The sequence below is a fragment of the Gossypium arboreum genome, chromosome 11 (assembly GCF_025698485.1).
Source record: "Gossypium arboreum isolate Shixiya-1 chromosome 11, ASM2569848v2, whole genome shotgun sequence".
Taxonomy (NCBI): Eukaryota; Viridiplantae; Streptophyta; class Magnoliopsida; order Malvales; family Malvaceae; genus Gossypium; species Gossypium arboreum.
Window position 1 is genome coordinate 125,956,678 of NC_069080.1, and position 14,332 is coordinate 125,971,009.

The 14,332-nt window shown below is 32.1% G+C and overlaps 4 protein-coding genes across 5 annotated transcripts; all 4 read right to left on the reverse strand.

Moving 5' to 3' along the window:
- Window positions 1-1,428: 1,428 nt before the first annotated feature.
- Window positions 1,429-3,257, reverse strand: LOC108470861 (organelle RRM domain-containing protein 2, mitochondrial). The gene is made up of 4 exons (XM_017772358.2): window positions 2,970-3,257; window positions 2,265-2,333; window positions 2,078-2,184; window positions 1,429-1,841 (listed from the first exon to the last, which is right to left on the reverse strand). The coding sequence occupies exons 1-4, from the start codon at window positions 3,151-3,153 to the stop codon at window positions 1,728-1,730; spliced, it is 474 nt and encodes a 157-aa protein (XP_017627847.1). The 5' UTR covers window positions 3,154-3,257; the 3' UTR covers window positions 1,429-1,727.
- A 1,251-nt stretch (window positions 3,258-4,508) lies between these two features.
- Window positions 4,509-5,051, reverse strand: LOC108472304 (cell wall / vacuolar inhibitor of fructosidase 2-like). The gene has a single exon (XM_017773803.1). It carries the CDS (start codon window positions 5,049-5,051, stop codon window positions 4,509-4,511), a length of 543 nt encoding a protein of 180 aa, XP_017629292.1.
- Window positions 5,052-6,478: 1,427 nt separating this feature from the next.
- On the reverse strand, window positions 6,479-7,024 carry LOC108472303 (cell wall / vacuolar inhibitor of fructosidase 2-like). Its single transcript, XM_017773802.1, has one exon. It carries the CDS (start codon window positions 7,022-7,024, stop codon window positions 6,479-6,481), a length of 546 nt encoding a protein of 181 aa, XP_017629291.1.
- Window positions 7,025-8,428: 1,404 nt separating this feature from the next.
- On the reverse strand, window positions 8,429-10,601 carry LOC108470460 (uncharacterized). Of its 2 annotated transcripts, none has more exons than XM_017771777.2 (4): window positions 9,985-10,601; window positions 9,352-9,523; window positions 8,923-9,016; window positions 8,429-8,833 (listed from the first exon to the last, which is right to left on the reverse strand). In XM_017771777.2, exons 1-4 carry the CDS (start codon window positions 10,380-10,382, stop codon window positions 8,544-8,546), a joined length of 954 nt encoding a protein of 317 aa, XP_017627266.1. In that variant the 5' UTR covers window positions 10,383-10,601; the 3' UTR covers window positions 8,429-8,543. The 2 variants fall into 2 exon arrangements, with proteins under 2 accessions (XP_017627266.1, XP_052878011.1); XM_053022051.1 differs by having other exon boundaries at window positions 9,352-9,496; window positions 9,985-10,546.
- Window positions 10,602-14,332: the final 3,731 nt, after the last annotated feature.

Sequence of the window (14,332 nt, forward strand, 5' to 3'; positions counted from 1 at the left end):
GGGAGGGATGCCGTTGGATGGAAGATACATACGATCCATGCATTATTCAACCGTAGTTGGATTACAAAATTCTCAACTCCATCTTTTAGGTGGAGTATACAATTATGCTTCCCAAAGATCTAAAAGCTTCTTTTGCTTTCAACCTATGTTTTCCATGAGGATAAAAGCTAGTATGCTTTTATAGTGTTGTGTCGTGGGATTCTATCATGTTTCAAAATTTATAGATGGTGTTTGGTAAATAGAGTTTTGAGCTTTTTTTAGTTGATTTGGGCACAAATGGAGGATTGTGTAGTTAAACTCTATAATTATAGTGTTTGGTGAATGAAGTTTAATAAGAGCTTGTTGAGCTAAAACCTCCAAAAAAAAAATGATGGCATGGACAACTTTTTTCGCAGCTAATTAAAAATGAGATATGTGCAATGACATATCTAATTATACTTACTCAAAAATTACTCACTTTGCCACTATGTACAATTATATTGATATACCATTAATATTTATCCATTTCCACAATGTTAATATTTGCAAATAAGGAATATAGAATTTTTATTTAAATTTTAATAAATATTCATTAATTAATTTTCATAATAGATGTTTTAATTCCTTGGTAATAGTGTTTTATTTCAATAACTTCACCCAATAAATACTAAAGTATTATAAACAAATAAATACTTAACAATTAAATGTGTTATGTCCTTATTTATCATTTTACACTTATCATGCTATCAACTAAGTTTTACCAAATACTTTTAAATATTAATAAAATCAGTTGATCAAATCAATTAATAAAATTTATTAATCAAACCAACCGCTACAATTAGCCAACAAAACCATAATATAATTTGTGAAGAATAAATATTCAAGAAAGTCAACAGTGCAAGAGAGCAGTAATTAGATCTTTTGTTGACATCTCAAAAATCGAAATTAATTTAATAACATGACATCTCAAAAATCGAAATTAATTTAATAACAAGAGCATTATATTATAAGTGTGCAACTATTCACACGGCCTACAATTTCATCATCCATCCAAGCCAAAACTTGGCTGCCACATCCATGAATTTGAAGAATTTGTCTATTTTTGTGTTTCAAAACATTCATTTTCTTGGATAGCAAGATTATCATTCATATACTGCAAAGAACAATTTTTAAAGATTATTTTCTAAAAATACTCATGACTATCCCTCACGGCTCCTTTCAACAATCGTGATGTACATCCAACATGTTCAGAGATGAAAATAATAATAATAATAATTTTATTCATTATTAAAGGAAAATATTACCTTATAATAATTACAAAATGTAAGGTTGGAGAGGATTAATTAGGGATTTGAGTAGTCAAATATTATTATGATTATCATACAATTGAATGAAAGATTAGAGGTCAAAGGCAAATGAAATAAGCATCGATCAAGATTTGAATAAGGCTTTATTTTAAGCAAATTAATTTCATAACAAAGGCAACTGCAAATAGGTAAATAATCAAAACAGAAAGGAACACCAAATAATCATACAATGAGTTCTTACCAGCCATGAAAATAATTCAACATCTGCTCCTGTTTTTCCTATAATTTTTGAATAATAGACCTCAGTTCATCACATTCATATTGCAATCAAGTCTCACATTACAAAATTCATAATTAATTTCTTTCTTCTGCTAAGGAGATGATAGGTCGACCTGTTGGAAACCCGCCTCTGATTAAAATAAAAAATGATTCAGATCGAAGTTATTCACGGCCATAGGAATTATAGCCATTTGAATTAGACATGTTGCTCTGAGGCGGAGTTCGTTCTGGCCGAGGTCTTGCATACTCTGCAAATATAACCCAACCTTCGAGGAACTGCAATGATCCGAAGGAAATTAGTTACAATCAAGGGAAAAGGGGAGGGAGAGTGTGCGGATAAATCAGTTTCCGCAATCTACCCTCAAAAGAACATAATAACAACAAAGCATGGTTCAATCATCAATGATCTAACCTGGAACAGTTCTATAAAAGCGCCTAACATATTTAGTTCAATTGAAATTACAATATCAAAACAAAGAAATGAACATTTTAAGGAAGTAAAGGGAGCTAACCTTGCCATCCATTCCCACTCTTCCTTTCTCAGCTTCCTCTATAGTGGCATATCTTACGAAACCAAACCCTTTAGAATATCCTGATACACGATCAGTCACTACTCTGGCTATAAAGAAAGAAAAGGCCAATGGTTAATAATCTCATAAAAACAATTTCCAACATTCTTTCAGGTAAGGAGAAACTAACCATCAATTACACGTCCGAACTGAGAAAAGGCTTCTCGAAGTTTCTCCGAATTAGTGCGCTTGTTAAGCCCTAAAAACAAATTCACATAATAACTTTCATCAAAATATGAATCGAGAAAGGTAAACAAGTGACACAGTCAACACGTAGACTCGAAAAAGTATACAAATCAAATTACAAACCAAAACAAGGAGAGGATTGATTTTAAACCCAAATTTGTAATACTCAATTCATTCTAAATTGAAGAATTACTTCTTTGAATGAATTAAAGAGATAGACAACATCAATCGTTTTTCTTAATCAACCATAGAAATTGACAAAAAAATTTCTTCCGTTTTCCCACATTTTCCAGCAATCAAGCCAGCATAATAACCTAATAAATAAGCCTGTACACAAAAACTATAAATTAAACCAGAAAATAATAGAAGCAATTAAAGGAAAACCTTGAAAAAAAAACAGAGCTTTTTCGAGCAAAGAAACAAGCAAAACAAAACCCCAATAAATCAATATATAAACAATATTTACCAAGAACCCAGAAAAAAATAGGACCAACAAACTAAACCCATTAAAAGAAAAAACTTTTCATCCATTTTCCAGCAGTTTCCAAGCAACCAAACATATAAACAATACCAAACAATCCATAAAAATAACATGAGAAAACAAGAAAGAAGCTATGACAGATATAGATCGAAAAGAAAATATATGTACCAGAGACAAAGAGGTTGGTACTTGGAGGCGCTTGCTCTCGACCAGGGGTTCCCTCGCCGTTGCCCATCGCCGTAATTGGAGGCGGCATAAAGGAATTAGCCGTAACTGTTGAACACATGCGACTGAAACCCTGGGGAGCTGCCCCAGCGAACAAGGCTCTCGTCGCCGCCGCCCTCAAAGCCATCAAGGAGATATTAGTGGGGATGGGGAGAATCAGGGTTTAACACTTCAGGATAAAACCTCTTTCGTGGTGAGGGAAAAATAGGGCAAAGTTGCAATCGACTTTAAAAGGCAAGGACTTGATGAAATTACCAATTTAGTCTTATAGAAATATATATTTAGAAACATATTAAATAATATAAAGAAGATATCAAAATTATTCAAAAGTTACATATTAAATAATAATAGAGTAAACTTTTAAAATTTAGCCTAAATCATATTATTAGTCACTAAATTATAAGTTAATTTTATTTTAGTCACTTAATTAGAAACAAAGTTACAATTTTATCACTCAATTATTCAAAATTTTCATTAAAGTCACTGGGTTATTAAAATCTATGTTATATGGCTTTCTCTATTAGCACGTACATTAATCGAAAATTATATTTTTTTTCCTTTTATTCTACAGTTCATTTTTTCATATAACAGCTTTAGACGTCACAAATTTGCAAAAAAAAATTCAAGCAACCTTTTTCTCCCATCTCCGACGTTTACTGTCAAATCTCTAAGGCATATTCTTCTCCTCGTCAATAAGTACTGATCCACCATTCTAATCATCAAATAATTATTTGGAGCTCTTTGACAAAATTTTAAAAAGAAAAAAAGCTTAACAACTAGTGACTTCAATAAGAAAACTTTTGAATAATTTTAATGACTTAAATAAAAACTTTCAAATAGTTCCATGACCAAATTGTAATTTTTTTAATTAAGTGACCAAAACGAAAATTTATATATAATTTAGTGACTAATAATATAATTTATTCTAAAATTTATTACTATATCATCTTTAGGAAATTTCATTATTTATTAAGTTTTATTTACGTAAAGTTTACATTAAAGGTAGATTAAGGTATTCAAATAATCGGGCCTAATTGAAGCAGCTCGACTAATACAACTATATTCAAGTGAAACTCAAGCTTTGTAAGTAATACTCGATTGTTGAGATTGAATATTGATGTTTCAAGTTTTGAATCAAGCTCAAATTTGTCACTATTTAGTAAAGTTATCCATGCCCGATAAAGCTCAATCCAAGCATAGACACAAATTTTTCAAGTCACAAGTGAAACTGATTTGACCAAAATTTGATTTAAATGATAAAAAAATATTTTCAATTATTAGTCACAAAACTTTGTTTTTTTTTTTTAAGAAAAAAAAAGAATCGAATGACCTGACCCATCATAAATGATTGCTCAACGAGTACAAGAAACATTTATAGAATAAATATTAAACAAGGTTGATGGCTTTTCTTTTCTTTCTTGAATGAAATTTCAAGGATTGTTTAAAAACATGTTATTTGTCAAACATAAAACATCGATTTGATTAGAAAAGAAGATGCAATATCATCATGGTATCCTCGATGAGCTTAAGCAAAGCTCTATTAACTTGGGTTAAGCTTTTCACTCCCTGATGATCACAGTCAATGACAGCTTTCTTAACAGCCTCAACACTTTTATACGACTTATCAAACTTGAGCTGATCAAAAGCCTGTAGACCTTCCTGGATTTGAGGAACACTGGTGTTATAAGAATATCGACACAACACAAGGGACCCCCATGTTGGATAATCTGACGTCGCATTCTGCACCAACATGTCAACAATGTGTAAGGTTTCAACAAGTTTAGAAGCTGATTTCTCCACTGCAATCCGTGTTAACCCAGTTAAGTTGGCAGTGAAGCAGCCAGGATCTGATTCCAAAGCTGAGATACATTCTTCAGGGTACTGTGTTTTTTTGCAGGTTGATTCAATTAGGGCCTTGCCTGTTTCTTCAGCATCAATTGGCAGGAAATAGTTGTTGAAACCAAGGGATATTAGGGCTATGATGACCAAGATTTTGGTGGGAATATTACTATTTTGGCTAGCCATTTTTTTTTGTGGGGGGGGGGGGGTTGTAGGAAAATGAGAATGCAGGAGGAGGAAGAAATGATGTTCATGACAAGGTTTTGCGACTTAAAAAATGGATTAATATTTTGAATTTGGAAAAAATTATCAATTACGTAATTGGTGGATTTGTGTAATTAATGTTGTGGTAAATATGGCAATTGATGAATTTAATTTAGAAATTAATTTGCTTAATTGATTCTTTATTATATTCCTCAATTTGTTATTTTGTGTTTTATACGTTGAGTACTTAAATAATTGACATAAATTAAAGTATATAGATGAAATTTTGAATTTCAAAATAATAATAATAATAATAATAATAATAATAATAATAATAATAAAACAAGACGACTCCAAAAGAAATGAATAATAATATTTCAATCGAAAAGTTAAAATTAGAATATAATATTTGGCATACTGTTACATTAGTAGAATTTTTAGACTCTACAAGTAGAGAATATTAAAATAAATATTTAAAAGAAAGAAATATATAACAATTTTTAATACTACTTATAGAATAAAAATATGCATTGCTAATGTACCAAATATTAATCCTGGTATTAAACTGAATTTTAATAAACAATATTTTGAAACTATTTTTAAAATATAAATATTAATAATAGTAGTTTGTGTAAACTTTTACTTTTATATATACTTTCTAACTTAACTTTAATTTTGACTGTTAAATAATTTATTGTAACATTATTTTTATTTCAATTTTAATAATTATTTAATTTGTAAAAAATGAATAAACTTAAAAAGACTTTCTTTAATTGTGTCAACGTTTTACGTAAAATCCTGTAATCTATATAATCTTTAGAAAATTCCATTTTTCTTAAGTTCAATTTATGTAAAATTTTGACATCCCAAATCAAATTAGATTAAAAGACACAAATAATTCAATAAAGTGAGCTCGAGTAGTTGAATCATATTTAAGTTTAAAATATTATTGGACTTCCCAATCAAACATGGACAACGGCTACCAATATATTAAGTTACTTATAGATTGAATAATTCACGATTCGGATCAAACTTGAATCAAAATTTTCATGTCACAAATTTATCCTGCGTAATCCAAATTCAATTGTAAAAAAATTAAATTTAACTCTAAAAAATAAATATTAATATAAAAACATATTTTATTTTTTATTAATATTTTGAACCGTGAAACAAACTTTTGAACTGAACTGGGTTAGTAAAAAAAAAAAACAAGCTTAACTTCTTCTTTTTTAAATTGAAATATTCTTGACTAAACCTAGCCCCTAAACAAGTCTATGTTTTTTTAGACATGGCTTGACTCTGACTATAAGTTTTGGAGAACAAAATAGTAATAGGCCAGCCCAGCACATGGAAAATTTCATGGATTGTTTTGTCAATAATATATGTAATAACATAGAACATTGTTTAGATTAGAAAAGAAGATGCAAGATCATCATGGTATCCTTGGTGAGCCTAAACAAAGCTCTATTAACTTGGGTTAAGATTGGCAATGTCCATCCCTGACGATCACACCCAATGACTGCATTATTAACAGCCTCAACACTTTTATACGATTTATCAAACTTGAGCTGATCAAAAGCCTGTAGACCTCTCCGGATTTGAGGAACGCTGATGTTGTAAGTATCACGACAGTTGACAAGGAACCCCCATGTTAGATAATCTGTCGCATTCAGCACCAACGTTTCCACAATGTGTAAGGTTTCAACAAGTTTAGAAGCTGATTTCTCCACTGCAATCCGTGTTAACCCAGTTAAGTTGGCGGTGAAGCTGCCAGGATTTGATTCCAAAGCTGAGATACATTCTTCAGGGTACTGTGTTTTTTTACAGGTTGATTCAATCAGGGCCTTGCCTGTTTCTTCAGCATCAATTGGCCGGAAATTGTTGTTGAAAACAATGGAAATTAGGGTTATGATGACCAAGATTTTGGGGGAAATATTACTAATTTGGTTAGCCATTTTTTTGATGTTATGGGAAAATGAGAAGAAATGAGGTTTATAACTAGGCTTTTTGGAAGAAAATGTTATAACCTAAAACGGATTAAGATTTTGAATTTGGAAAAAAAAACGTTATCAACTACGTAATTGGTGGATTTGTGTAATTAATGTTGTAGTAAATATGGTAATTGGTGGATTTAATTTAAAAATTAAGTTGTTTAATTGATTTTATACTATATGTACATGAAAAATGATAAAATCATAACTAGATTAGGTGGGGTCAAGTCATTCTAAAGCAGTCATCATGTATCTTTTGAAAAATTTCATCCGGTTACATATACCTAGTCAAGTCATTCCAAAGCAATCATCATGTAACTTTTGAATAATTTCATCCTAGGGTTAAATATAACTATACATGCCCAAAGTCGTTGAAAATGTCAATACTATCCACTCGATTACTCTTTATGAATACATGTGTCATCCTAATCATCCAAGGATGTTGAATAATTTTTTTAATAGCTCGTAGCACGACTGAATGGTAGAACCCAATTGACTCATCTTGAATCAACTGGATTGTAGTCATACTATCCATCTCAAGCACAACCCGTTGAAGGCATAGACTCCAAGCAATTTGAAGTCCCTCTAGAGCTCCCCAAAGCTCAGCGTTGAGTGCAGAACAGCAACCAATATATTTAAAGAAACTAGATATTCATGTACCATGTTTGTCCCGAATAACTCCACCAGCTAAAACATTTCTAGACACTTTACACACGGCACCATCAATGTTCACCTTATACCATCCTTCCTCAAACCAAAAATCCTTAGTATTCACCTTATACATATTAATCATGAACTAATATATATATATATATATATATATATATATATATATTTCATGAATTAATCATCAACCATCTGAAACTTGATAGGATGTATATAAGATTTTAGACTTGATAAATTATTCGAATTTAATTAAAGAAAAACTCAATCATCAAACCAAACTCAAACTTCGAGTAAGCTATGGATTAAACCAAATTCAAACTTAATAATACTCCAAATTTAATTATATTATTACATTTAAAATATATTATTAACCCTAAATTTAATTATCTGGCTAAAATCATATAACTCAAGCTTAATTAAGTTATAGCTCAAATAACTCGATTACATCTCAAGCTGAACTCAAACATAAAAGTAGATATCCAATTGAGTTAGAGCTCCAAATTTCGAATCAAACTCAAACTCACCAATAATCAGACTCAAGTCGACCCGATCCAATTACACCCGTGTTAATGCATTATTTATTCCTCTGGAATATGGTATTGAACTCGTTTCTAAGATAGGCAATGTGCATAGTGCACATTGTGGACTTCAACTAATTCCATTACAATTGAAAGCTACTTAACCACAAGCAAAATACTAGAATTTACGGACAGTGGACTTTAAAGTTTATATTGATCATCATTATCATCCATGAGTAACCAAACAAGCAAGTGTTTTTGAGTTTGTAATATCGGCAAATTTACTTTAAAATAGGGTGCTACACTCGTTTCAAAAGAACAACCATAATAACCATCACTGCCAATCCCATCAAGCTAGCTCCAATTGTCTTATCCATATTGTTCGATCCAGCATTTTCTTTAGCCTTGTCCGCCGAGGGTAAACTAAAGAGACTATGGAGGAAATCAGTCGTTTTACTCACCATCTCGACCACACTAGTCTTGATTTTCTGTATAAAAGCCGAAAATGAATCTCCACTATCTTCATTTTCCTCAAGCTTCACTGAAGATACAGAACTTCGGGGAGATCCCGGAAATTCAAACTTATCATCTGCATCATATTGGTTACAAAATTAAGCAAAATAGTAAAAGATGCGATGCAATGGAAGTAATAGTGAAACAATGAGCAAAGCTTCTCACTTGTCTGCTGGGATTTAATGAAATCCATATAAGCTGAATTGTTCAGGACAGCATTCCATACATTTGGATCAGAAGCAATGGAAGCAACAACAGACTGAGGGGAAAACCAAAACCAAAACCAAAACCATTAACCATCAACCATCAACCATCTTATATTTTAAAATTATAGGTAATGGAAGTAAATCTATAAACAAACGATTATGAGATAACCAACCAAATAAAGCATCCTAGTATGAAGCATGGAAGACTATGTTGCACTAAATCTCTGTTTTTCTTAAAATATCACCTGATACCCTCTAAGGGTACCCAACACTAACGTCCGAATCCTAATAATAAATCCAAGTAAAGAGTATCAAAGGAAATAACCCTAAACAACACTGTTAACAATCTGTAAGGAATATCATTATCCAAACTGTAGTTAACCACAACCTGAACTGCAGGGCTCTCATTGAGTAATTTGAATGCCTGAATAGCAGGTTTTGGCACTGAAGTGGCTTCAATATTGTAAGCAACACAATCTTTAGTCTCCTCAGTGTTCGAAAGCAATGAAACGCCAGTCACCTGAACTGTTTCACTGTATTTTGGAGATGACAGATAAACCCTGAACCAAAAAAGGAATATTCTCTAACAGATCCAGAAACATAGTAACATGATTTTCTCATACATACCAACATCACATCCCACCCTCAAAATATGTCATTACAAACTTGAAGATTCAATATGAAATGAAGTCTTAACTATATTTTCGTTTGGGGTTCTTGATGTTAGTCAACAGTTCCCCATAATTGGTTACAAAATTTTCACTTATCTGCCACTAGAAGCTGCTTTTTGATGATGTTAAATTTTCACTTATCTGCCACTAGAAGCAGCTTTTTGATGATGTTTTCTTACTAGATCATAATTTAGATAGAAATACTTAGCAAAACCCTTTAAATTCAATATCTTTCTCCTACAAAAGCAATAATTAACCAAATTTCGGCTTGATACATATTCTTTTGTTAACAATTCCTAAAAGCTGAAATAAATAAATAAATAAAAAGAACTGAAAGGAATAAACTTTACTTGTCCAGTGCATCTTTCAAATCATTAGTGGCTTCTTTAGCCTCCTCCAGGCTTGGAACGCCACTAAACAAAACCCGAGCAATCGGTTCGGGTCTACCTGAGGCGGCGATGGATCCTTCCAGAGCAGCTTCCTGTTCAAAATCACCAGCGAATTCCCAATCATTCACCATCTCCCAAGATGACTTGTGACTGACCGACGCAGTCGTGTCGACAACAGACGAAACTCCTTCACTAGAAACAGAAACCACGGAAGAAGCAGAACGAGAAGAGGCGGCGACACGCATGACGGATTGCTCAGCAGACAGCGGAGTTCCCTGAACACCACCACGAAGGCTGGAGTTAACAATTCCGACCCCGGCGACCTTCCCCACCGCCCTCATGACTCCTCCTCCGCCCATTTCGGTGATTCCAATAAAATGAAGAGATGGTATTTTTGGATTAGATCAACTGAGAAGAAGATGAGGATAATGGTATTAAATAGCAGGAAAATAAAAGGAATTTATTTTATTTTATTATTTCTATTGATTCTATTTCAGTTGAAAAGGAAAGGATATTTTATGACGGTTTTTGATTACTTCTAGTCATTTGGAAGGAACCAAACGCCATGTCGTTTCCATTCATTACTCATGTCGTTTCCACTCCTTACACTTATACATTTTGTTTTCCAAATATCTATATAAAATAACTCCCATTTTTTACTTTCAGGTGGGTTCTGTCCCAATATCCACTCCAAAATTTTAAGTCTGAAAATGAACTTAAAAACAAAAATCCCGTTTAGAGTTAAAATGATATTTTACACCCCAAATTATTCAATAATATTGTTATTTATATAGCTTACGTCAAATAGATTTATTCTACTTAAAAGTTAATTTTTAATCCACCAGCTAATAATTACTCGACACTATCAAATTTCACTATTTATTTTAAGTCATTTAAGTCCACCATAAAAAATAAATTATTTTATAATTAATTTCATGATATTTTTATAATAAAAACGATTTTATTATATTCTTGTAACTCTTTTAGAGCTAGTTTTTAACATATAGAGAGAACGCCACCTGTCCAACAAACACTGGACAGATGTTAAGTGTTAATTCATTAGACTTTTTCTTTTTTTAAAAAAAACGTAAGGTATAGCATCTTTATCCCAAAAAATAAAAAAAGAAAAGAAAATTGATCTTGTCGGTCAAATTTTATTTTAGGGAAAGGTTCAAAAGTATTTAGATCCAACGGTTTTAAATTAAGTCTTTTTGTTTCTTTTGATTTTCCTTTTAGGCTCGGCCCAGAAGCTATTGAAAAGCCTTGTAACCACACTACACATTTTGGGCTTCAAAAGGATCACAAAGATAACAACACTATGAACACAAAACACATATCCAAGCCATCATCACCAAATAACATACACTAACTTTCATACATAATAACCTAAACCAAAACAACCCAAAATCTACCAAAATGATTTATGGATTGTGTAATAGGAATCTGACAAGTTCCAACCTATCGAACTTTCGATGTTATACAAAACAAAAAATAACTACATAAGCATTTAATGTTTAATAAATTCGTAAAAGATAAACTTTAACTTACCAAACATCAATTTATAATTCACACAACTATACTTATTGCATCATTTAACATTAAACTTTTCTATGCACCATAATTCACATGGTTAATAGATATCATGAAACATAACATCTATGTATAATTTCATATACTAGGAAATAAATTTCATACCTTTCTTTTTCATCACATGATAACTACCCATTCATTACATTTTATAAATTCATATACATCTTACCTTTTCAAATCAACATTAGCAATAATAGGCTTTTGCATACATGCCTTTCCTTCATTCCTTAATTACCCGTTGAATCGTATAGAATAAAATTAAAAATTTAGCTTATGCTCTCTAATTAGATCATTGTTTATCGCTATATTTTTTAAATTTTTAAATTTTAATCTTAATAAAAAAATCATTAAATTTATTAAGTAAATTTTTGTAACTAATATATGAAAATTGCTAGCTTATGAACAGCCATGGTGGGGGACCACAGGAAGTTAATCGTTTCCAAGATGTAGTTCATGTTCATCACTTCATTTCTGTGTAAAACCTGTATTTTAAGTCTTACAACCCATTCATTGTACTATACTATACTGTACTATACTATACTATCGCCATTATCATCCATAAAGGCATCCGAATGAGCAAACTCTTTGAGTTTCTAAAACCAACAAATTTACTTACTATGTCGTGTCAGTAAAATAATTATAATCACTATATCACTGCAAATCCCATTAAGAGTCTTACAGTTGTCTCATAAAATATGCTCCATCCAGGAATTCCCTCCATTTCAGTTGAGTTAGTAAGACATCTATCCGAGAAATCAATCGTTTTTCTCGCCATCTCAACCACACTACTCTTCATTTTCTGCATAAAACCCGACGACGGGTCTTCACTGTCTTCGTACTCTTCTAGTTTCTTTGGAAATCCCTCAACTTTAAGCTCATCACCTGCAACTGCTACATAAATATATATTAGTTTTAAAATTAACCCAAGGAGTCAAAAGATACATCAAGTGATGGAAGTAACATATAAGCAATGATCAAAACTTCTCACTGGTCTGTTGTGATTGCATGTAAGCCATAAAAGCTGGATTGTTCATGACAGCATTCCATACATTCCCATCGGCAGCAATGGAAGCAGCAACACACTGACAGCATGACGAAAACCATTTAGATATCCAATCATAATAATATGAAGTAAAGCAAAATTTACCGTTTAGGGTTTGTTCAAGGTTTACAATTATTTCAGGGTAAGTTCAGTAGTTCAGCAGTAAAGTTAATGAAAGTAGATCCTAATTGTATTTAGCACTTAAATAAAATCATGAAGAAAGAACAAAGTTATGCTGTTACGTGAACATCAGGACTCTCACTTAATAATTTGACTGCCTGTATAGCAGGTTTAATCGCCTTCTTCACCATCTCACTCGCCATCTCAACCACTAGTCTTGATTTTGTGCAGATAACCCGAAGATGGATCTTTACTGTCTTCTTCATAGTACTCTTCTAGCTTTACTGGAGATTCGGAACCTTCTGTATATTCCTCAACTTCAAACTCATCACCTTCACCTTCAAGATGCATCTAATGATGGAAAGTAAGACAAAAGCAATGAGCCTGGTATTGGATGAAATCCATATAGGCTGAATTGTTCAAAACAGCATTCTGTACATTCGGATCGGCAACAATGGATGACACAACAGACTGAAAGGAAGCACAAAGTTAAGCAGTACCTGAACATCTGCACTTTCACTTAATAACTTGAATGCCTGTATAGCAGGTTTAGGTGCTGAAGCACAATCTTTACTTGTCCCCTCAGGGTTTGAAACCAATGAAACGGCAGAATCCCGAGCTGTGTCACCGTATGGTGGAGGTGATAGATAAACCCTGATAAAACAGATAACAACACAATCATCACTTTATGTAGTACACCATAAAAAAACTTCATCAAAATGGCTTCGAAGAGTTTCATAAAGGATCATGCTATTTGGAAGCAAAAAAAGAAAAATACGAGAAGAATAAACTTTACATATCCAATGCATCTTTGAAATCAGCATTGGCTTCTTTTACTACTTCCAGGCTGGTAACGCCACCAAACAACACACCAGCAATCGGTTCGCCTTGGCCGGAGGCGTCGCTGGATCCTTCCAGAGCCACCTCGTGCTCAACGATACCACCGGAAAGTTCCCAGTCGTCAACGTGCTCCCAATATGCCTTTTGATTGGCCGATGCTGTCGTGAGACAAACAGACGGAACTCCTTCACTAGAAACAGCAATAGGGGAAGAAGCAGAACGAGGAGCGGCGACACGTATGATGGAATGCTCGGCAGACGGAGAAGTCGACTGAACACTGCGAGCGTTGGCATTAGCAATTCCGACTCCGACGACCTTCCCCACTGCCCGTTTTAATTTTTTTTATATTATAATCCATCTCAGATGAAAAGTTTTAAAATTATATTTTAGTTATTAAATTTTAAAAATTATTATATGTTTATTAATGTTATTAATTTATATGAAAATTTTAGATTAAATTATATAATTAATTTTATATTTTTCCATTTTTAACAATAATATAATATAATTTTCTTTTTATTTCTTCGTTTTCTCTTCTCCTTTCTTTTCTTTTATTTCATTATTAAATGAATATATTTATAAATATATAAAAAGTTGTCCCATGTTGATATTAAAAAATGAAACATATTGCAGCTTTTAAGTTTTAACCCTTCTAGAGTTTGAAAAACCAAGTAATAATCCATTTATAATGTTCAAAGGACTCCTCTATGTAGCAAG

Excerpts from the sequence above, each read along its gene's own strand:
- LOC108472304 (XM_017773803.1), bottom strand. The coding sequence starts at position 5,051 with ATGGCTAGCCAAAATAGTAATATTCCCACCAAAATCTTGGTCATCATA.
- LOC108470460 (XM_017771777.2), bottom strand. The coding sequence starts at position 10,382 with ATGGGCGGAGGAGGAGTCATGAGGGCGGTGGGGAAGGTCGCCGGGGTC. Across the intron at positions 9,524-9,984 it reads TTGAAAGATGCACTGGACAA|GGTTTATCTGTCATCTCCAA; the intron begins GTAAAGTTTATT and ends TTTTTGGTTCAG. Across the intron at positions 8,834-8,922 it reads CATTAAATCCCAGCAGACAA|ATGATAAGTTTGAATTTCCG; the intron begins GTGAGAAGCTTT and ends AATATGATGCAG.
- LOC108472303 (XM_017773802.1), bottom strand. The coding sequence starts at position 7,024 with ATGGCTAACCAAATTAGTAATATTTCCCCCAAAATCTTGGTCATCATA.
- LOC108470861 (XM_017772358.2), bottom strand. The coding sequence starts at position 3,153 with ATGGCTTTGAGGGCGGCGGCGACGAGAGCCTTGTTCGCTGGGGCAGCT. Across the intron at positions 2,185-2,264 it reads GTTCGGACGTGTAATTGATG|CCAGAGTAGTGACTGATCGT; the intron begins GTTAGTTTCTCC and ends CTTTCTTTATAG. Across the intron at positions 1,842-2,077 it reads GAGTGGGAATGGATGGCAAG|TTCCTCGAAGGTTGGGTTAT; the intron begins GTTAGCTCCCTT and ends GGATCATTGCAG.